This window comes from Cimex lectularius, unplaced genomic scaffold, assembly GCF_000648675.2.
Source record: "Cimex lectularius strain Harlan isolate CLEC.00 unplaced genomic scaffold, Clec_2.1 scaffold118, whole genome shotgun sequence".
In the NCBI taxonomy this organism is placed as follows: Eukaryota; Metazoa; Arthropoda; class Insecta; order Hemiptera; family Cimicidae; genus Cimex; species Cimex lectularius.
The window spans coordinates 938936-962669 of NW_019392720.1; the positions used below are offsets into that span (position 1 = coordinate 938936).

General features: G+C 34.6%; 2 protein-coding genes across 5 annotated transcripts in view; one reads left to right on the forward strand and one right to left on the reverse strand.

Annotated features, from left to right (window-relative positions):
• Positions 1-23734, reverse strand: part of LOC106667160 (neurobeachin) — a 243309-nt gene that overhangs the window by 209919 nt on the left and 9656 nt on the right. The gene's annotated exons all lie outside the window — the stretch shown is intronic.
• Positions 1812-5411, forward strand: LOC106667164 (troponin C). Its single transcript, XM_014394902.1, has 6 exons — positions 1812-1903; positions 4430-4457; positions 4539-4679; positions 4734-4859; positions 4920-5051; positions 5124-5411. Exons 1-6 carry the CDS (start codon positions 1901-1903, stop codon positions 5156-5158), a joined length of 465 nt encoding a protein of 154 aa, XP_014250388.1. The 5' UTR covers positions 1812-1900; the 3' UTR covers positions 5159-5411.

Below are 23734 nucleotides of genomic sequence, written 5' to 3' on the forward strand. Positions count from 1 at the left end.
TTTTTTTAAATTATAAAATAAGTAAACTTCAAATTGGCCACTTAATAAAAGACCATACGAAAATTAATTACTATGCTATATGCTTTCAGTGTTATATAATTATTATATAAAATTATTAATTTTCATTTATAACTATAGTTGATATAAACTAGTAAAACTTTTCAACTTTTAAATTTGAGTTTCTAATTTAGAAGGAAGATATATGTATATATAAGTTTATGTTTTATATATTTTTATATACTTTGTTTGTTTTTATTATATAAATTTCTAAAAATATTCTAAATATAAATATCTTATTAGTTCATAATTGTATGTATGGTATTTTCATTGTTCTCCTTATATCAACGGGCTCTGAATTATTTTTTAATCTATGGTTTTTGTTTTATTTGATAAATTTTTGGTTGACGTCCGACAGACTGTCTTTTCTATGCCGTTATAACATGCCAATAAAATCTATACGTAAAATATAGTAAAATGTTGAAATAATAAATATAATATTATTATTGTTTTGCCTATATATTTCAGTTTGTTTGAGAAATTTTTTAATCACTATATGAAAGGAGAATTTTTTATTTTATTATTTCATTTTACATCATTTTAAATGTTAACTGTAATTAGTTTTCATATGGCTTTTTATTTGCATATATTTTTAATAACCCAATTAACCAATTATTTCAATAAGCCAACAATTTTAAGTGCAGTAATTTGAGTTTACGAGCATAAATTTTATACTATAATTGCAAAATGCTGAAATAAACCTATGTATTTCAGTTAGTTCGAGAAATTTTTTAATCACTATATAAAAGGAAAATATTTTAGTTTAATATTTCATTGTAAATCATTTTAAATGTTAACTGTAATTAATTTTCGTACGGTGTTTTATTTTTATTTATTTTTAACAACCCAATTAACTATATTTAGTATTAATATTTAGTACAATATGAAATTAAAAGAAGGATAATTTTTGTTTATATTTAAATTCATACAATCTTTATTTTAACTGTAATTAATTTTCATATATTTCAGGTCATTTAAGAGCCAAATATTTTTTTTAAGTGCAGTAATTTTAGTTTACGTGTATACTATCCCCTAGGGCTTTTATGATGTTTAAAAAAAGGCTTAATTTGAAATTAAAAACTGGCTATTTGAAAAAATGGTTAAATAATCAGTTAATCTGAAGGTAAAAAAGTTTAATTTAAAAATAAAAAATCGCTAATTTGATTGCAAAAAATCATGGATATTTTATATAATAATAGTTTCAAAGTTTCTACACTCAAGGCAATATTTACCTATTGAATATAAACATAGTAAAGTGTCATAAATTATATGCGAAATCATAAATTCGTCGATATTAATTTTTTTATAGTGATTTAAGGATAATTTTAATTCTCTAAGCGATTTCCTATATAGTGCAACCAGGCAAAGTTAAAAAAAAAAATACAGAGAAAACAAAGAATTATTAGAGCAAAGTGAAAATCGCCAATTCTCGAGTTGCCTGGAATCAACGATACAAAACAGCCCAAAAAAAAAAAAAAACACATCGTAAACAGTGACTTGGGAAGATACAAAAAAAGGGGGCAACGAATGAGAGAAAACCTTACAAAAAGTGGGAAAATTAAAGAGGCGCGACACGCGGGACGGCTAGGTTAAAGATACGATTGTTTCAAATGAAAAAATCACTCGAAATGGAGACATAAAATTAATGTCAGGTCCTTATAGCCCGTTGTTCCATTAGCTATATGGGGGATTTATAACTGATTGCACCGAGTCCCAGAGTGGGGTGAACAATGGAACAATTGCCAAAAAGCAAATAGAGAAATAGCTGTGCCTGAAATATAAGGGAAGCCAGTTCGAGGGAGACGCCGTCCCGCTAAACATCAGCCTAGAGCAGCCAGCAGCCATGGTAAGTGACACAGGCTATTGGCGAATTAATTATCGAAAGAAAATTAAGGGAATTTTTATTTTTATATTTAATATATTTTATATAAGGGGGGATTTACAAAAATGAATACCTACAATCATCAAAATTATTGATGATAGGAAAAGACAACTATCTACTTCGATAGTCAGATTTCTTTCATATTTCCTTAATTGTTAAGCAGCACAAGAATTAAAGTGATACTGATTAAAGAAGGTTAAAAATTTTTTTTAAATCTTAAAATATATGATTTTTTGGCGTAAATAAATAATAGAACGTCAAAATATATTGAAATCCAGCCTCGTACAAAAAAAACCAGTTTATTTAACATATTTTTAATCATTAGTGCATTAATGTTAATCCACCGACGTAATTTAATTACGATACTTAATTACTTAATTAATTTAAGTGATCATTTCAACATTTCATTTGTTGGGAACTGACTTCAATAAAATATAATACACCAATAAAATACTTTAAGTATTTAAACTATTTTGTTTTAATCAATTTTATTATTAAAAAAAAAATAAAGTAGTGGAAAACAGTATCCACGTGTAGCTGAAGGGTTGGCACTATAACAAATAAAATCAGTCACTGTGTAGCAATTTGTTCGGGTTTTTTTGTGTTAATTTTAATTTATTTTAAAATATCTCCAATTTTAACATATTAAAAAAATACCCATTTTTTTCCCCTCTTGGCTCCAACTTCAAAGATAAGAATCGCCTCCCACCCTGAGGCTGTACGTTTTCAACTGTCTGGCACGCGTGGGCAAAGGGGTTTTTAAAAAAGAAGGACTTAAAAGGGGAGACAAAAAAAAATAAAATAAAAAAAATAAACAAATACGTTTCAAAGGATTGGCAAAATAGCACGGCCATAAGAAAACGAAAGATTTGTACCCAATTTTGTCCCAAAGCTAATAAGGTCACTTTTCTCAATGATTTTCTGCTAGTAGGTCTACGCTTTTTCAACTGTTTTACAAATACTTATGCAAATGAGAAACCTTTTCCGAAGTAGTTGTCATTGTTATTTTTACGTAAATCACATTTAAAAAATTGATTAGTGAATCAAATTCCAACGAAAATCATATTCACTTAGTATATTAAACATGGTGCTATCTATAATTAAGCTGCTTAGCTACACGCCATCATCAGTGGACGGGCATATTTGTGTTTGTAATATTGCGTTTTCATATAGAGCTTGTTTACGTCAAATTAACCATTTTTCACATCAAGCCCTTTTTGACTTCAATTTAATCCTTTTTAATTTCAATTTAACCCTTTTTAACTTCAAAGCATTGCAATCATTAAATCATTAAAAACATTAGGAGATGGTATGAAATATAAGCTTGTAAAGAATAATTCCTCCCTTGAATAAAAAAATTAAATACAAAACAACTGGGTCCTTAGAAGTCCATGGGAAAATTATTTTCTATTAGAGAACTGAAATTAACTTTTTAATTTCAAATTAACTTTTTTTTAAGTTGTTTAAAAACTTAGATGGTATGAAATATATAAAATAATTACAAAAAAATTAAATATAAAAACTAATCAATAGAAACAAATTATTCTTTGTTAAATTTGTTTCAATACAAAACAATTAAATTGTTATATTATATATACCACATGAAATTTAATTAGAACTAATATTAAAAAGGATAGAAAATTAAATATCAAAACAAATGATTCTTCATTTAATTTGAGATTATTTAAAAATTTAAAATAATTGGGCTCTTAAACACAATTTGAAAAATAATTATAATTAAAATTAAAAAATCAATCAATTAAATATAATATTATACCACTAAATTAACAAAATCACAACTAAATGCAAAAACTAAATTATTTTTCTTTTAATTTGAGATCATTTTGGTTTTTTTGTGTTTTTTAACTCTAATTGCTCTTATTAAAATTTGGTGGACCATATGAAAAAAATTGTAATTATAATTAAAAATGATAAAATTAAATATTAAACTATAGGATTCTCCTTTTATATAATGGTTAAAAAATGATAACTTGACTGAAATGTAAATATATCACAATTAATTGTAATTTTCATATGGTTTTTTAAGTGCCTCAATTATTTTATACACACAAACACACACTACTCTCTCTCACTTTCTCTCTCACCCTCTCTCTTTCTCTCTCTCTCTCTCTCTCTCTCTCACGCACCCGCGCGCGCGCACACAAATATATATATATATATTTATTTTTTTAGTGCACGCATTTTACTTTACATTTCTATCTAGATTCTTTAATATTTAAAAAAGGGTGAATTTGAAAGTAAAAAGGACTCGTTTGACTGTAAAAGCTATAAAATGCGTAAATTTACGACAGTACGAATTGAAATCAGAGTTGGGTTAAAGACTAGACATAACCGGCGAAACTAGGCGGACCTGGGTGATCAAGCTACAAAATAAATCATCGCTTAAAGTTGTAAAGCAGAACCTTTTACATTATCTCAAAAAATTATGGGAAAAAGATTAATAGAATTAACGTTTTTATTATGTTCCAGGATGATCTTACTAAAGACCAAATCCAACGTAAGTTTGCAATTTAACATTTTTAATGTTACCCCGGTAGGGCCAGTAATTTTATTAATTTTATTTATTTCTGCATTACAGTTCTTAAGAGGGCTTTCGATGCCTTCGCCCAGAACAAGGGCTATATTGAGGCCAACATGGTCGGCACCATCCTTCAGATGTTGGGCCATGAGGTTTCCGAGGCTAGATTGAAGGAGATCATTGAAGAAGTCGACGCCGATGGTAAGAGATAAACTTTCCGAATCTGTGCTGATTACAACGATAGATCGTTTGAAGGTTCCGGCCAACTGGAATTTGAGGAGTTCGTCTCACTGGCTGCTGGATTCTTGACAGAAGAAGACCAGGATGCCGAAGCCATGCAACAAGAACTCCGAGAAGCATTCAGGTTGTACGACAAAGAAGGTATCGATAAAAACGTACAATAGTATTTGAAAGGAAGTTTCAAAACTTTTCCCATTTAAGGTAACGGCTACATCACAACAGCCGTCCTCAGGGAAATCTTGAAAGAACTCGATGATAAAATTACATCCCAGGAATTGGACATGATGATCGCTGAAATTGATTCCGATGGATCTGGAACAGTTGACTTCGATGGTATGTCTTACTTACATTAAGTCCCGTTTATCAGATTAAAAAATTTATTCGTTCCTTAATTTTTGTTATTAGAATTCATGGAAGTTATGACTGGTGGCGATGATTAAACCAAAACAACCCATGTCCATTCCCAAAGGCAACCACATCAATCAAGAAAGAGGGGAATTAGTTTTAACATACTGTGTTTCAACTTCAAAAAATCCTTAAACTTTGATGTGGGATAATTAAACCTATGGCTGCGAATACCACAAACGCCAATATTTAAAAAAAATTGTAGAGGCGTTTTATTATCGGTAAATAATGCCAGAAGACACATTTTGGCATCTATGGGATATGATTAAAATTACTTTTTTAATGTGATATACGCAAAATCTTTTCTATCCCTTGTTTCTTTCTTTTATATTTTGAAGATTTTCGTAGAGGAAAACAAAAACCTCATAGTACCCAAAACTTAAGAAAACTGGTGGCAATTCAATTTTAAGATAATGTAGGGTTTAAAACGAAATAAAGTCCATAATCTGACAACTAGTGTTTCAATGTAAATTTATTTCTTTTAAAAGCTATAAAAATAAATGCAGAATCGGCTATTAAAAGAATCGTGCGTCTTGTTATAATATTTACAAAACTAGAAATTCGTGAAATTCCACCTGTCCAACAGAATTTCTGATTGCGATCTCTAGATATTCAGGTATCCCAGCCAGATCTACCGTACAGATAGGACCTGTCATCTTGGCACGAATCGGTGAGACGGCCTAAAATTGTAAGGCCCTAATTCAGATCGACTTTTTCCGTAAAATTTTTTAGATCACTTTTTCGATTATATTAGATTAGACCTCTTGATTTGCTTTTTATTTATTTTTTACAAGGGGTATGTTTTTTAAGTGGGATATATTTATTTTGCGTATCAATTCGCGTTGGGGACATGTTGGGTTAGGTTATGTAGGGTTAGGGTTAGGGTTAGGGCCATTTAAACAAGTATTTACATTTACTTTTCTTATTTATAGTTGGGTAGGAGCATGGGACTTTTAACGGTGTCCTTTTTAGATGGCCAAGCTAAATTGCTCTTGAACCAATGACGCTAGAAATTTTTTTTATTATTTTATAGTCTAGTTTCAAATATTTACCTTTTTTCAGAAAAATTATACAGGGTACCTCAGGCCCAGTTCAACTTCAAAATTTAAAGTACCCCCCTATACATCTTTTGACACACATGGTAAATGGGTATTTAGGATGAAAGCAATGGTACAATAGGATTTTAAATTGGTCAAAAAATGACAAAGTTATGGAAGAAAGTTTGGAAAAAAACAGTCATTTGATTTGCTACTTATATTAATCAAATTTCATGTTCGAACTACCCGCTTTGCGTAAATATGCAAAGATTTGCTCTTTTTAATCACTTGTCGATGCCCAAAGCGATAGAGCCAGGGGAGATGGATTGACAAGAATTTTCTATCCTCTGCTTAGTTCTTCAATTGAGATTGCTGGGTTATGACAATGAAGACACTGTTTTTTAAATGGCCCCACAGAAAATAGTCAATTGTAGGTAAATCGGGTGACCGAGGAAGCGTCTCACCTGGAAAGAATTGTGTGCGGGGCATCCATCAAGCTGGAGATTCATTCGTTGTCGTTGTCGCAGACATCATCTAATAGTGTTGGTAAAACCAACCTCAACAAATTGAGGAACTGAGAACCATTTAAATTATTTTCGTAGAAATTATTGTATTTCCGAGAAGTCCACACCACCAAGTTGATACTGTGAACCACCTGATGATGACAAGAGTACGAAATTCTCGGATTTTCCTCTGCCCACGTTCGTAAATCCCAATGGTTTAGTATGCCATTAGGGGTGACCATAGGATGTATGAAAGAACGTTTTCTTCAGCATCCCAAATCGACATTCATGCAAGGAACGTTAGACGCCTGTCTTAATCAGAGTGCCGAAGTCCCGGGACAAAATCAGAGCGATACGGCTACAATTTTAAGTCCGGAGTACATCTCGAATTTTATTTTTTGAAAAACCTAAAACCCTTCCAACAGTTCGGAGAAATACGGATTTTCGCGAACATACAGTAAAATCCATTATGTTTTAGTGGTCTTATTGACCAAATTACTTACTTTAAGTCCCCGATCGTGACACTAACTTTTTCTTCTCAACCGAGACCTTACATAAAAAGAATAATTAATTGAAATATTCAGGGCCTCGTCGAAATTACGCTGCCAGTTTCTTTTTGTCACAGCTTTGTCATTTTTTGACCAATTTTAAATCCGATTGCACCATGGTTTTCAGCGTAAAAACCCCTTTACAATGATGTGTCAAGATGTATAGGGTCGTGTTTGAAATTTTGAAGCTGAACTGGGCCTAGGTACCCTGTATAATTTTCTCAAAAAAAGAGAAAAATTTGAAACAAGACTAAAAAAATATTAAACAAGGATTTTTTTATAGCGTCATTGGTTCAAGAGAAATTCAGCAGGACCATCTAAAACGAACACCCTGTATATTTAGGGTCCTGGACTAATTTTAATGAAATTTCCACCATCATGTCACAACCGTTCAATAATTATATCATGTTTGATCAAATTTGGGATATGATTTTATAACAGGCGTGGAAAAGTTGATAATATCCGTTCTCTTCAAAAAAGAGCTAGGAATAAAAACGAGAAAATAAGAAAAACTGGAAGAAGGATTTTTTTTTTTCAATAATCGTATTTTTTTTTCATCATATATTTTCCATATTTCGTACATGTAACAGCCAGTGGACTTTCGCAACATTTGCACAAGAAAAAAGAAAAAATTGGCCATGTTTGACCATTCTTTAAAAATTTTAATTTTTAAATTTATATTAAGTATAAATAACAGTTAACGTTCAACAAATACGTGTATGTTTTCTTGACAACTTCATTCCTATAAAAATCAAGCTCATTTTTAACATAAATTTCACATTCCATCCAAAAATACGATTAAACATTCATTCACTTCGCGTTCAGATGTTTTATTCCTTAAATAATCAAAAAATGCCTTAGGAAAAGGAAAAAGATAAAAATGAAAATGATTGCCCATTGTCGTTATAAGTAAACAATACATTGATTAACAAGGATATGTTTTTAGTGACCATGTGCCATTCACCATTGGGTTACGTTAGACAGAGGTAGGGTTAGGTGAGGTTAGTGTCAATCGTGTAACAGAACAAAGAATAAAACTCATTAACATAGATATGTTTTAGGGTGACCATTTGCGCGTCAAAGATTTTTTTTACTTGTTACCTAATCTAAATACATTTGATTTTACATTTTTCATTTCTCTATGAACTGCTGAAATATGACATTTGACGAGTTATAGTCTTTTAAAATTCCATAAACTATTTATTAACAATTAATAAATCATAATAATAATACTTAACAATCACTTCACTTTTTTAATATGATTTCGCGGGAAAAGGGTAGGGTTAGGTTAGGTTAAGTAGGGTTAGGCTTAACGTAGGTAAAGTTAGGTTAGGGTAAGAGTTAGTGTTAGGTTATAAACGAGCATTCTACTTTGTGTTTCAACGAGTTATTCTTTTTGCCGCTGGCAAAGTATTCGTAACATGCTTTATAATTTTAGATGACATTTTAGTTATATTTTACAAACCAGTTAACAACACTTTTTTGCCATGGATATATTTTTACGACTGTTAATATTATATTACCGTAATTAGTGATAACATGGGTAATTGGAAGATCTCCTTCTATTCTATACCATTATTCCCGACAGGTTCTGTAAACTGGTTTCATCCGACTACAACAAAATCTCGTTTGTTCCGACTTGGACTTTTGGTAAATGTGATCAGCCCTGGGAGGGGTGGATTTAACTCTGACACTCTCAGGCAGACTCAGGCCGTCTAGTCTTTTACAATATCACGTTTCACAGTTAAAACGCGATCTACTTTTGTACGATCCTGGAAGAATTTTTTTTCCTACAGTCAGATAGAACTTCGGTACAGTGTCAATTTCAACGGCAGAGTCTGGATATCCGGAAATTTCAAGGGTTCAGATTCACCTTGGGCCACTTGCAAGAACGTCTCCAATTACGGGGTGTCAAAAAGCCAAATAAGCTGCTTATCACAGTCCACCTGCTTATATACACACCCGAGAAGAAAGGGTTATTTCCCCTTCACCCCCTTTGCCTTCTTTCAAAAGCTTCTAGAAAATATTCGCACACGGGAAAAAACTGCCCCGGAGCATTGAACCAGCAGCAAAGTTGTCTCGGCTTTTATAATATAAATATGCTACGACAAAGGAAGCTTTCGTCCTCGAATTTCCTCCGTTTCTGAGACACCCTTTTCACACCTAGTCAAATGTCACACAGAGTGGGGAAAATCCCATTTAACTACAACCCAGGTCGATTTAATAAACGGGATTGACTCGGGTTCCGGGGTTGAATGAATTCTACTCACATTTACCGGCGGGAAATGAGTAATCGATTCAGGAAAGTTCACTGCACTAACAGAATTAACGTCAAGACTGGCTAGACACTTGTCTTATTTTTACCAGGACATTTTTTAAATTTATTTTAATTAATTTTACGAGAAGAGGCTGGATTTTAAAACATGCCAAGTAAGGGCGCTGACACACGGAGCGGTTTTGCTAGGTTGTGACACATGCTATAGGTGTCAGGAAGTTGAGAATTAGCTAAAATTATATTATTTATTAACCTTATTGAACTGGCATTGGCCCATTCCCCATGGAGTTCCCATGGATGAAGAGATACTTCTGGTGTCTCTGTTGTACTATCGTTGGAAGAAGAGAAGGGAGAAAAAACACAGCAGAATGTGGGTTCATCCAATTGTCGAGAAGAGAAGCGAAAGAGGGCATTTTAAGAATTTGTTGCTAATTCTCTACTTCCTGACACCTAGAGCTTTACATATTGATACTTAACCACCACTAAAAATGGGGGGGGGAAATCTAAGTATTTACAGATTGTATGGTGCTGTACAGTAACACAACCATTTTTAAAACGACCTCACCTTCCTCCAGGGCCTCTTTTAACTTTACAACTACTTGAAAGTACATCACCCTATAATTAAATGATTTCTACAGCTTTACGGATACAAAGTATGCGTATGACTGTCGGTGATACATGGTAGTAACTAGTTTAATAAAGATTTTGTTTTGAATATTATCTGGAGGAGGAAGGGGACCTCGTTCAAAACCCAGTTCTGTGCCTTTTAAATTATTGTATGAAAAATGAAAAGTAGTTTAAACCTTCCTTGACTCTGAACAGGAATTACTTTACTTTTATTGATCAGAGAGGATTGATTTTTTTGTTGGGGGGGAGCGAAACGGGAATCGAACCTACAACTGCAGGATCTGAGCCGAGAGTCTGACACGCTTATTCGGCTACCCGAGATCCCATCTAAATATAAATCAACTTAAATATTTATTTTTAAAGACTATTTTCCAAAACTTCATAGAGAAAAGAAAACCGAACGAGACGTAGTGTGTAGATAACTGTGAGATTTCACTTTGTAGCCAGTTCCATGGAATGTTCATCAAAGAAAAAAAAAGTACTGCATGGGGGGGAATGGTCTGTAAGGCTGTAACTAATACTCGAAGTTACATACAGTTACAGAACAATATATTTATTAAACAGGACTTGTTATACAAACTGCAAAATAACACCTTGCGACGTTCAATGCTTATATGCACTGCTGTAGGATACATTTAATAACTGAGAGAAAACAAAACCGCTTCGGCCAAAACGCCCATCATACCGCTGCATGTTTCACAACCTAGCAAAACCGCTCCGTGTGTCAGCGCCCTAAAAGGGTGAACGAGACGTCAACGAAGTGAAAAATTGTGAGATTTTTTCTTGATGTCTGAGGAGTGATGGACCTATGGCTTGGCCCCCCCAAAATTGGTCCGCATACCCTCGCTCCTTTGGCCTGCCTATGTCGTTTCGGCTTCCCACCATTTTCAGTGTTGTGTTTATGTCTCATTTTCTCATTCTTCAAGACATTCCAATACTTGGAAATGGCAAAAAGCCAGACGAGACGTCAACCAATCGAAACATTGTGAAATTTCTTCTTGAAGCCTGCGGATGGATGGCCTAGTCTTTACTTATCAAATTAGTCCGCATATCCTCGCTCTTTTGGCCTGCCTATTTCGTTTCGTCTTCCCACCATCTTCAGCTTTGTGTTTGTGCCGTATTTTCTCAATTTTCAACACATTCCAACACAATTCGCAAAAAGCCGAAAGGACAGGAAAAATTGTTCGAAAAAAAGATTATAATTGTATAAACCCAAATAATTTTCAATTTTTAATTTATCCTGGGCTTTTTCAATTTATAAAAAGTAAACTGTACATTCAAATTTGTCAGGACATCAATCGAAAGCCAGGGTAATGGAAATCAATTGATACCTGGTACTTGGACGGCTTCATGTCTGAAACTTCTCCTTAAGAAATAATCAATAATTATTATCATACCGAAATAGAACATGATCGTCCTCATAGCAAATCCTCTTCTGGATGCAAATGCGATCAATTTTTTATCAATAATTTATAACTGGCTTCAAAGCCCAATTGTGTTTACATATCCGTTGTTTCAAAGTATAAATTTCACCCTTAAAAGCTTTTACACAATATCGTTTCCGTATAGTAATAATTTTGTGCCCTTTTGAGAAGAATAAACATTCAGAAAAGGCTCTGTCCAAGGAAACCGTACTAATATCCAATTTTTCACCCAATAAACAGGGTGATACACAACACATAACCATACATCATGAAATTGTACTTCGTACTCGACAGACACGGTGTACGACGCGTAGGTAGAAGTTATTTTTACAACAGCTAGTTATAAATCTTTCTTAAAAGTACATTTTCAACCTTCAAGCCTGCTGAAAATGATGTACAAGGAGTCATATTGCGGCGACAGGATGAAAGTTACTTCCCAGCCAATTATTGACACCCGAGTCAACAGACACCCGTAGAGAGCACTAGACTGAATATTAATCGAACTATAAATTCCTTTGAAAATTTAATCATTCCAATGATAGAGGTCTTAGCACGCATCGGAAAAACGCGAATTTTTGACAGTGCTTTAAGTCTCTTTCAATTTTCTAGTAAAATGTACATGCAACACTCATGAATATGTATTCAACCATTTGTTTATTTAAAATACAACAATCAAGACTGGAAAACCGGTTTGACCCATAAAGAAACAGAAAAAACAATCCTACAAGTCCATTACGAATTTATTACCAGATAAATCCAATATAAAATGTAAACCATTATAGGTTGTTTGTTCTTTTTTTTTCAAATGTGATTAATTTCGTTTTTATGACTACAAATAAGTTGAATTCTGGATAAACTTTTAAAGTTATCATTGTGTGACACGTTCCTTTCAAGAAACTTAGACCATTTCAAGTGCATTGTTCACCTAGATCACGTAAAATCTCTTTTAGTACTTTTAGAGAAAACAAGGTTTTTCCTACTTTGCTCTCAATCTCAAGATCAGCAGAAAAACTAACGCTGTTGAACGTGAGCTGTATACCTTTTTTGTACAAAAATTTACAAAGATATATTTCAAAAAAATTGATCGTACAATAAAACTTCAAGTGGTTTCATGATCCCCTCTTAATTTCTAAAACGATAAACTGATCTTTTCGTTAAACAAATATATTCATAGAAATTTTTCGGGAGATATCATACACAAACGCACAACTCAAGACTTAAGGAATAATTCATTCGAAATGTTTTTCATTTTCTCCAGGACAAATCAAAAGTAAAAAGAAACAAGATGGCAGATAAAAACGCGCTTTGCATTCCAATATTTTCTCATTTTCACGGAAAAACATTAAAAACAATAAATTATTGATAGTTTTCTTAACCCTAACCTAACCCTACCTAATCTACACATTCCCTAACCCAACTTTACCTAATCTAACCATATTTCTATCCAAACTAAACCAGCCTATGCTACACAATAAATTTTTCACATTTGTTTTGTTTTGGAGAAGATGAAACTAACCATCTTAGATAAATCTCGAACTGTTATATATTCTCAATTTCACGAAAAACGTACAATCATGGAAATGTAACCGTCCCTAACCCTAAACCTAAGACTGTCTGTCCGAATCTAACCCTAGCCCTAACCCTACCTAATCTGACCTGACCTTCCCTTGCCCGGCCTAACCCTACTAACCTAATGATATTCCTAACCAAACTCAACCCAGCCTAACTAACCCAACGAGTTGTTTACTTTTGATTTGTTCTGGAGAAAGTGACACACTTCACAGATAGGTAAGGTTCGGGACGGGTCAGTTTACTTATCCATGATTCTATGTTTTCCTGTGATGTGAAGAAAATATACCACTCTAGATTTATCTACGAAGATAATTAGTTTCATTTCTTCCAGAACAAATAAAAACTAAAAATTCAGTCTAGTAAAATTATTAAAAAGATTCCACACAACTAATTTCCAATAATTTTTCTCGAAAACAATTGAAGGGTAAACTACTTTTACATTGAAGAATTCTTGTATAGGTTTAATAACACAGGAATGCACAAGTGAGGAGTAACTGTTTTACTATATATATAATATTATTTTTAGCTGGATACATAATTTTTTGCGTGACCGTTTTCGCGTTAGGGTTAGGGACAGGTTATGTAACGTGTTTACGTTACCATTTTACGTAATTCTATCTGTTCGCAGTAGAGTTCAAAGTTGATAGAGCATCCACCACGAACCAACTAATATCGGTATTCTCCCATATATCTCAGAGATATTGTAGCTATAGCATTGGCAATATTGAAGCAGTTTTGATAGTTGTAGTTGATTACAGTTCTAGAAAGAAAAAAAAGTACTGCGCGGGTGTTTTTATATAAGCGATGTGTCCACCAATCTGTTCTTGTAATACCTCAATTACAGTCTTCTGTTAGTCTGACATAGTTAATAATATATTTTCCAAATTAAATTGTAAGATTTCTTTTTTCCTCAGATTCTCAGATCTGCTGGATGATAAACCTGTTTTTTAATAATACATTAAATTTACCAATTAGTTAAAAACGGAAAATATTTTAACATGCGTTGGGTTAGGCAGGGTAGGGTTAGAGAAAGGTAGAGTTAGGTTAGGGTTAAAGTTAAGGTATGACTAGTTAAGTTAGGAAGGGTTAGGTTAGGGTTAGAGAAGGATTAGGTTACATATCTATGACTCAATTTTATTCCGCGAAGCGGAGAAAACATGTAAGTGCTAATTTGGGTTTTTATCACTTCTGATGAAAAATTTGGTTTGCTGTTAAAATCCTAATAACATCAACAACGGTCATTAGAAGGCTATTTTTCTGGTTGCTGTATGGGGCCAGTGTAAAACTGATAAAATTTAGTTTACATAAGTTTGTTCCGAAAGGATGCTGTATGAAGTCTGAACTCTAGCCCTACCTACCTAACGTAAACCGTCCTTAACTCTAACCCTGCTTAACATAACCTAACCCAACCACAGTGCGAGTTTTATCTACGAAGGTTCCCAATTTCATCATATGCATAATAATTCAATTGTAAAATACTTTTACCTTGAAAAATTCTTCAAAACATAAGAATTCAAAGACTGAGGATTGGAAATGTTTTTCATATTCTGTAGAACAATTTAAAAGTAATACTTTTAACCTTGAAAAATGCTCTATATATATCACATAGAAACTAAGTAGACTTTTAAGATTTCAAGTCGTATTCGTTTTTCTACCTTCTCTAGAACGATTCAAAAGTAAGATACTTTTGTCCTATAGGGAAAACAAATGGAAGTACAACGAGGTATGAATACCAGGCGAGACCTGACGTTGAATGGATTCTCTTGATTTCACGTTGCACCTTATCAGCCAGCACATCCTCCAAAACGGGCCAGTTAAAGAGCATTTATTTTCAATAAATGCAAAATAGAATGGGCTATTGGCCGCGAACAAATTGGGAACGTTGCATAATGTCCCGACTCTGCGAAACCTTTTGAATATAAGAATCGCTTTAGTTTAATTTGTTTGTAGTGTAGTTTGTCTTTAACTTAAGACAAAAACTTGGGGTTTAACATTAATATTTTATATATAACACCGGTCTTTTTTCGTACGAAGAAAATATGTCGGCAGGTTCTAAGAGGGAATTTGTAATTTCATGAGGTTTGGATGTGTTAGCTTTACTGTAATGGGTAAATGTAGCAACGTATTCAATTTTTTTTTTAATAAGGCTAAAAAATTGAGTCATCAGTATTGACAAAATGCTTGATTCAGATGAATTTTACTTGAATAGGCTTATTTTATTTTTTATTTTGAATATGTATTATAACTATTAAATTGTTGAAGTAGTGAGGAGAGGTCAGTGCATTTCAGAAAAATACCTTTTTCATTTTATCGCCGCTAATGTAAATCATTTGTAAAAAGTTTCGTTTGTTTGTAAAACAGGTTCAAACGAAACTTTTTAGGAATGGTTTACATTACCAGAGACAAACACAGCATTAATTATAGAACACGTGCAAACACTTCCGTAGCGTTATCATACCAAAAAAATGATTAAAATTTTAATTTTTATATTTTCCCTTTCCTTTTGTTTTCGTACATATTAATTAACTTCCTTCACTAACTGTACCCTTTGAATAAACCCTGAATTTTAAATTTTAACGATCCCCATTCCAGACTTACCTTGAGTCAAAAAAGTCGCCTACTTCCAAAGAGAATTTCCAAGACATACCGCCTTCCTTGCCCTGTCCCAATCTTATAAAAATTTCAGGATACAAATTCACACCTCACAACTATTTCACCTGAGACATGGCCAATGTATTTAATTACAAGGCTAGGAAAAAAATTCAACACGCATACACTAAACAAACATGACACTACCAGAATAGCACTATAATTTATGTGAGTATGAATTACTTGGACTAAACTTTATATTAACATAATTATTTACATTTTATTGTATAATTTATTTTTTTTAAACGTACAATTAACATATGTTTATATTTTACCTAGGCCTTGAAAATGACCCGTATGAAGGTCTAAACGTCGGCAATAAAATGAAAAGACATTCTGAAATCCAACCAGATCGCTCCTCACTATTTCAACCATTTATTGAACCAATGCTAAAACAACACTACAAATATCCAATTATCCCATGATGAAGTGAAAATGACTAGCTTCAAGTTAAAATAACTAGATAAACCGGTTCTTCAAATATCCAAGTTTCTATGAAGCACGTTCTCACTCAGGAAAAGTTAGTGGAAATTTTTATTTTTCACGACAAAGAAACATTAGGTTGAAGGAAAAACGCCACCTGTTCAAACGGTTAATGATAACGAGATAAGATAGTTTTAATTTGCTAGCATCGCCGATAATAAAGACGAAAAATGTGACCATTACTGATAAATTGATCCTTTCCAAAGAGGGAATTACAAAAGAAAAAAAAACAATAGTCATTTGATTCGGCATAGACGAACCGTGATTAACTAGTTTGCAAAACGGTGAATACCAACTTTTTTCAAAGGACACCAAATATATTTTCCATCATGACAATCCCTGTCATATTTAGAAATTATAATTTCAAATTAGAACGACATTGATGGATTGCACAGTTGATCTGATGGAAATATTCCGAGTAAGGCAGAAACATCGAGCCGAGTGAGTGAAACCCGACTACCCTGTTTTAACTCGGCTCGTTTTAATTGGGTGGAAGAGCTAGAAAACCCGAATGAGATTATTACAGAACTGAACAGGAATATAGCGAAGGATTTCCTTTAAACCGACATAACTACTGGGATATCAACAATTATGGTCAAAACATCAATCTATATATAAAAATATAACTCTTTTTTGTTTACAAAACAAATATTAAAAAGCCACAGTATCAGTGAAGACATAGTTGTCACCAAGCCTCAACAAATCCCTTAACCAAAAGGAGTAGACTTAAGCTACTCGTGCTAAATGGAATTGTAATTTCCTTCTGGAATCAGCAACTAAATATAATCACAGCCATTGGTAGATGTACAAGTCTACACAGTCTACAGTCGTCTAAGCCTAAAAGTGTCCTTATGGTTAAACACAGCGGTGGTTCGATGGACGAAGGCAACAGGTGAGGGTGGTCAGGACCTTCAGTACAGCTCAGAGATTATCATACTGGGCATTACCGAGGACGACTCCCACTGCTGCCCTGTAAGTCATCCTGAATCTTCATCTAGGACACTGTACAGCCACAATTCGCAAGCTACCCGAAAAAAAATCTTCAGCAGACAAGGTGCCTATCGACGTTATTATAAAACTAACAAGATAAATCCAGTCAAATTCGTACGTCACTGGTGTTATCATAGAAGGATGTGAAACATTACTTTAACCCTCTGTTTGGGGTCCAGGGCAAACAAGGAAGCTGATTAATAGACCGAGGAAAATTCAGTCGAGACACATATCCTTATCCAGAAGACTGCAGTGCTTGGGGAACATAAACCTCCACTGCCTAGTCTCCTTACATCATCACATCATCATCAATATACCTATCGGTCCTGCATCCTTTTGCGGCATACGAAACTGCCAAAATTTTAGCTACATCAGACAATGGGTTAATAATAAGTCCTCGTTTCGTGTATGCACTGCATGCATGCATGGACGTGTATCCACTGGATTTGACCAAAGTAATTTGTGTTTTAATCACTTCTTATGAAAAATTTGGTTGACTGTTAAAATCCTGATACCTGTGGACAACGGATAGTTTGCGGTCATTAAAAGGCCTTTTGGCCTAATCTAACATCTCCCTAACCTAACCATTCCTAACCTAACCTAACTCTACCTAATCTAACCATCCTATCCTAACCTTACCTAAACTAACCATCCCTGACCTTACCCTACCTTAACCATTCCTAACCTAACTCTACCTAATCTAACCATCCTATCCTAACCTTACCTAAACTAACCATCCCTGACCTTACCCTACCTTAACCATTCCTATCCTAACCTAACACTACCTGATTTAACCGTTTCTAACCCTATGCTAACCATCTTTAATACTTACAAACCCACTACTGAATATGGTAAGAAGCCTAAATATGTCTAACAATCAAAATAACGAAGCTAGGTGGCCGAATCATCCCTAACCTAACCTAGCCTAAACTAACCAAGACTCATATTTCATGCGAAAATGGCTATGTTAAAAGAAAATTTTTATATCTCACCGAAAAACATATCCAAGTTAAATTATCACACCGTTACTCAACTTTTGTTAACTGAAACGAGGTTCTGTTCCAGCAAGATAACACTCGACGGTCTGCTATAATCATGTGACATTGCGATTTTCGAAAATTTTCGACAGCCCAAGCATGGAAGCAGTAGTACTAGCGTGGGGTTGAGAAACATGCTGAAAAGGAAATGCAGTATTGCGACCACGAACTATCTTTCTTGTATATTTCTTATTTTTCCAAGAAAGAAATGTGGTTATTCTGTCTAATCCATTTGTGGGCAGCAGCTTCGGTTTGATTCGTTTGTTTAAAATCCGTCAGCTTTTCATGGATTAACTCCAAAAACTATTCATCAAAGAGATTTTACAAACCATCTTTAAACGCACAAACCAGGATCGGTTTCGCATTCCATGCACTCCTTATAATTAGTATAATCTACTCATCTAATTTTATGATAAAATGGGCAGAGTCGTTCATAAAGTGGATTGCTTGTTTTGATATTTCTTTATAAATAAAAATAGCTACTTAAATACAATCATTAAAGACGTGGACGGGCTTTAAGGATTTAAGCAGTTCTCATAACTCTCCTGAGTCTGCGCCAGGCATACCGAATCTTTGATCAACAACCCCAATATAAAATGTATGACCCTGTGGACAGCAAGATAACTAAAGAAGTTACGCTTTAAAAATAAATCCTGGAAACACCTTCCTAACGATGGCTTAGAAAAATTATACTTTCTACCTCCTCGTCACACCAGAGACAAGAATCTTTATTAAACTTAATGTATGCCTCTCTGAAGAGACCCAAGAGCACGTGGCAGTGAGAGGTTGAGTCTGACATGAACGTCAGGAACATGTTCGTAGCGAGTCCAGCATGTGTGACTCCAAAAAGGCCATGCACATCGGTGTGACCATCACTGGTACAGTACAAGCTTATAGGTTCGTGGCAATAAAGGCAACCATCTCATCATAAGTAAATTCAGATGTTTGGCATCAAGCACCCTTTTGTTTGGTTCCAGGGCAAACAAGGCGAACAACGAGGAAGATAATTAATTGGAAAGGTAAGTATAGTCATAACACCTATCCACCTCAAACCCATTGGCGGAATACCAAATTTCCAAAATCTTAGATCCATCATAATCATATAGTACAATGAATTAAGTAAAGTACTCGAATAAATGTAGCCCAGGATAGTGGACAACAAAATCATCTTTGTTTGGGTCCAGGACTTACAAAGCGGACAACGAGGAAGCTGATAAATTGGCCAAGGATAAATCAGTCAAAAGGGCCTTGAACCCTTTTGTGGCGTACCAAATAGCCAAAAAGGTAGATCCAGATAACGGGTTAAGAAAAAGCCTTCGTTTCAATTGGAATGTAATATAGAGCAAAGGCATGACAATAGGTTCATCTTACTAGAATCCTAAACAGGATTCTTAACAGGACACTGCAAAACTAAATGAACATTTAAAGAAAATTGGTATAATCCAAGACGGCACATGCAGATTCTGCAAAGAGGCAGAGGAGACACCAACACACCTTTTAACAGACAGTGGTGTCACACTTGTCAACAGGTGGAAGTGTTCTGGGATGTGCAATGTGACTGTAAAATAAATTTAACCATTGAAACCGACCCCACTAATCAAGTTCCTTGATGAAATAGGACTCACCGGTGTGCTATAGGCACAGAACATGGGATACAACAGCTTTTAAAGAGCGCAATATATTACACCGCGACTAATAATCTACATCATCGTACTAAGGACAAATATCAGTAGGACTGTTGACTGGATACTGCAAACTCCTTAGGCATAATCTTATCTGTAATGACCAGAGCAGTTTGCTATTGCTTCAAAGCCCAGTCGGACTCGGAGCAGCAGAAACAAGACTGCAGATATTGCCAGGCAGAAAAAACAATAGAATATGAATATGACATGGTGTGAAAGCCTGTGCATTCTACTCCAAGGAGACGAAAAATCAAGGCCTGAATGATACACAGGAAGCCCTGATAAGGCTTTGGGAACTAATAAAACCTCCTGAGCTTAACGAAGAGCTCACGGCAATTGGGAGAAGGTTGATAAAAAAGATAAAACAGGGTATACTATTTTTGATTATATATGTATGTATTATCCCTTGTTTCTTCAAATAGATTGCCGTTCATCAAAACAGCGCTGATTTGAAAGATTTATTTCACTATCAGGACTTTTTGCTCAGTTCAGGATTCACTTTTTGAGTTCAACCGTACTCATAAATCCATATTAGATTTAGTTCAACAAAGAAAGAAAAAAAATCACCCAAACCGAACGATTAGCAGCCCTTTTTATCCGGCCCGATGAAAGATAACGCCTGTCCGCATAACAGCGAGAATAGTGGAGATTATATTGATCGTCCGGGGATGGGGAGAATGAAATGGAGCTAGCAGCAATCTTCAGCTGATATGATCCGACCCTATTTCCATAGCCGAGTTGAAAAGGGAAAGATCTGTGAAACTGGCACAGTGTAACAATTTTACTTATTAATATTACATTGTCGAATTTCTGAATGTATTACATCTTAGTTTTTCCTGTTTCGTAGTTTTGGACGCCATTCCGTGGTTTAAAAAATGTTGGAGAGGAAGAGAAAACAGTAGGTAGATCAACTTTTTCAAATTTATCATTTTTTGACCTCTATGAATTTGCCGACTGGCAATATGCAAATCATATTCTTAAAGATTTTCCTTATTTAGAAGTGAGAACGTAAACATGATCAAAGTTAATTTATGCGGAAAATGGTTGAAATAAAAGTTGATGTATGCAGCAAAAAATTTTATACAGAACCCTCGATAAAACCATCAACTGACTATACGATCCTCCTTTGCAACGTCCTACTAAGTTTTAACATAAAACAAATTGGAAAGAAGAAATCAGTAGAATGATGCGAATCCGGCTAAACTATTTCGAGTATCCTAACCTAACGCGTCCCTAACCTACCCTAACCCTACAGGGTTACATAACATAACTTAACCTAACCCGTCCCAAACACTAACCTAGTCTAACTCTACCCTACCGGTATCTAACTTAACCTGAATCAACCCATGCGCACAACCCGGTAATGCGACATCGATGGCGCACAAATGGTCACGCAATGGTCTTCTTTTCTTGTTCTAATTCTAGCTCTTGTCACCTGTTTTGGTAGATAAAAAGTTGCGCTTTGAATTTTGATCAACTTTTCTAAACAGAATCGTTCATAATCCAGCTAGTCCTGTTATCAAAGCTTATCCTAAATTTAATTAAACATGACACAATCAGTGGGCGGTTTTCACTGAAATTGGTCGACCTGCTACCCTTGGCTCTAAACGATATTGTGGCCGTTATCATTCGTGCAAACTCCAACGCTCGTTCACTACTAGGAAAAAGAAAAGTAAAACACTTGTGTAACTGTTCCCTAACCATAACACTACTTAACCTAACCCCACCCTAACCTAAGCTTAAGTCTGTTCCCAGGTAACGCGAAATCGATGACACGCAAATGGTCTTCCAAAATCATATCACTATTGAAATACGTACATGTTATAATACAGAAAAGTTGAATTGAATAGAAGTAAAAAATTGAATCATGGATATATATAACTTAACGTAAGCCTATTTCTACCTAATCTAACCCGTTCCTAATACTAACCTAACTCTAACCTTACCAATATATAACCTAACCTGAACCGATCCCTGCGCACTCTCTGGTAACGCGAAATCGATGACGCACAAATGGTCACGCAATGGTCTTCTTTTCTTGTTTTTATTACAGCTCTTATCGCCATTGTTGAGAAATTAAACACAGGGCTTTACTCATTTTTCGTTCATGGTCCCGCTAGACCTGTTATAAAATTGGTAAAACATGGCACTATCATTGGACATGCCATGATCTACGGTCGAAATGACATTAATATTGGTCGACCTGCTTCCCGGGGCTCTAAAAGGATATTTCACTTAATACAACGATATTGTGGTCGTAGATCATTCGTTAAAAGTTCAGTTTTCGTTCACAACTATGAAAAATAAGCGCAAATGTAAAAAAAGCACTTGTTCAAATGTCCCATAAGGGGTGTTCATCGGATAGAAAATGAATAATTTCAGCGCCCTCGTATTAATTACAAATTCAAATCGTTCCTATTATGAAATTCCTCTGGTCTGTGAGCACTTCTCGACTTCAGTTTGTTAAATTTCAAAAGAACAGTCGACTCAGTATAATAAAGTTTCTTTTGCCTTGGAAAATACCTTTACTTTATCCATCACTTTTGGAAGTAATCAGCTTTGTTTGTTAAAGTAATTTGAATTAAATTACAAATAATCCCGTAGTTCAAAATTCACGGCTCTTTGTGGAGAGATTCCCTATTAACTCGGCCCTACTTCGCTGTATTTATCTGTCAGGCGCACCAAGCGGACCTGTCATCATTTAATCCACCAACGCCATACAAGCTCGATAATACGCATATCAACGATGTATAATGTATGAAAAACATCTTGGAGCAAAGCTCCCACGATAAGAAGCTTCAATTGAGTTTAATAAATAAATCTGTCAACTATAGTAAATAAAACTCCGGCAGCAACTACTTTTTTTGTCTGTCACGTTACTCGCCATCAAGTGGGACTGTGGATTTTCACCCCGAAGGGTCGTCACTTCCCGATATGCTGAGCCTAAGGGAGGACACTTCGTCGCTAGCATAGATGCTCAGGGGATCGTCGCTTCCCAACCAACGGGCTTTCGACAGCTAGATCATTTCAAACTCCTAACGCATGCAAAATATAATCTAACCTAAAACTAAGATCTATAATACAATCGCATAAATAAATACATTCTCACTTATGGACATTGCAGTTAAGACGGTGGAGTACACGATATTCTTCACACTCCCACCCGAGGAACATCGAGTACTCTGGGGTGAATGTGTGATGTATTGATAGTAGAACGAAGATATTAGCTAGAATGGAGCGGGTTCAACCTAGCCCCGAGGAATGACGAGTACTCTGAGGGAAATGAACGTGAACTGACTTATATGTTTGTGGCGATGGGTGTGTGTGTGTGTGTGTGTGTGTGTGTGTGTGTGTGTGTGTGTGTGTGTTGTATGATTAGTGACTTCTGTAGTTGACAATATGAGGTACAAATGCATTTGAGGACATCGACTTAGCATACATAGAAAAGCAAGGAGTTGGTAACAGATCGTGACGCTCAAATGGTGGTTGCAGATTGAAAAATACGCCTGAAAGACCAGGAAAAGAAGTGCAAAAACCAAGAGCCGGCGATGACCTCAGATGATTGTCAGTCCCTAAACTAAACCCAAAATAGTAATAAGTTAATCTAAATTAGGGTCGATGAAGTACTTTCATAAATATTCCGCCAACCATATATATATATGGTGACGCTATATTTCACCATTCGATCACCATTGGTACTAATAAATACTAGATACACTTAGACAAAACACCTAACCCCAAGACATATAAAACACATCTATATACAATAAACACGTCTTCTAAA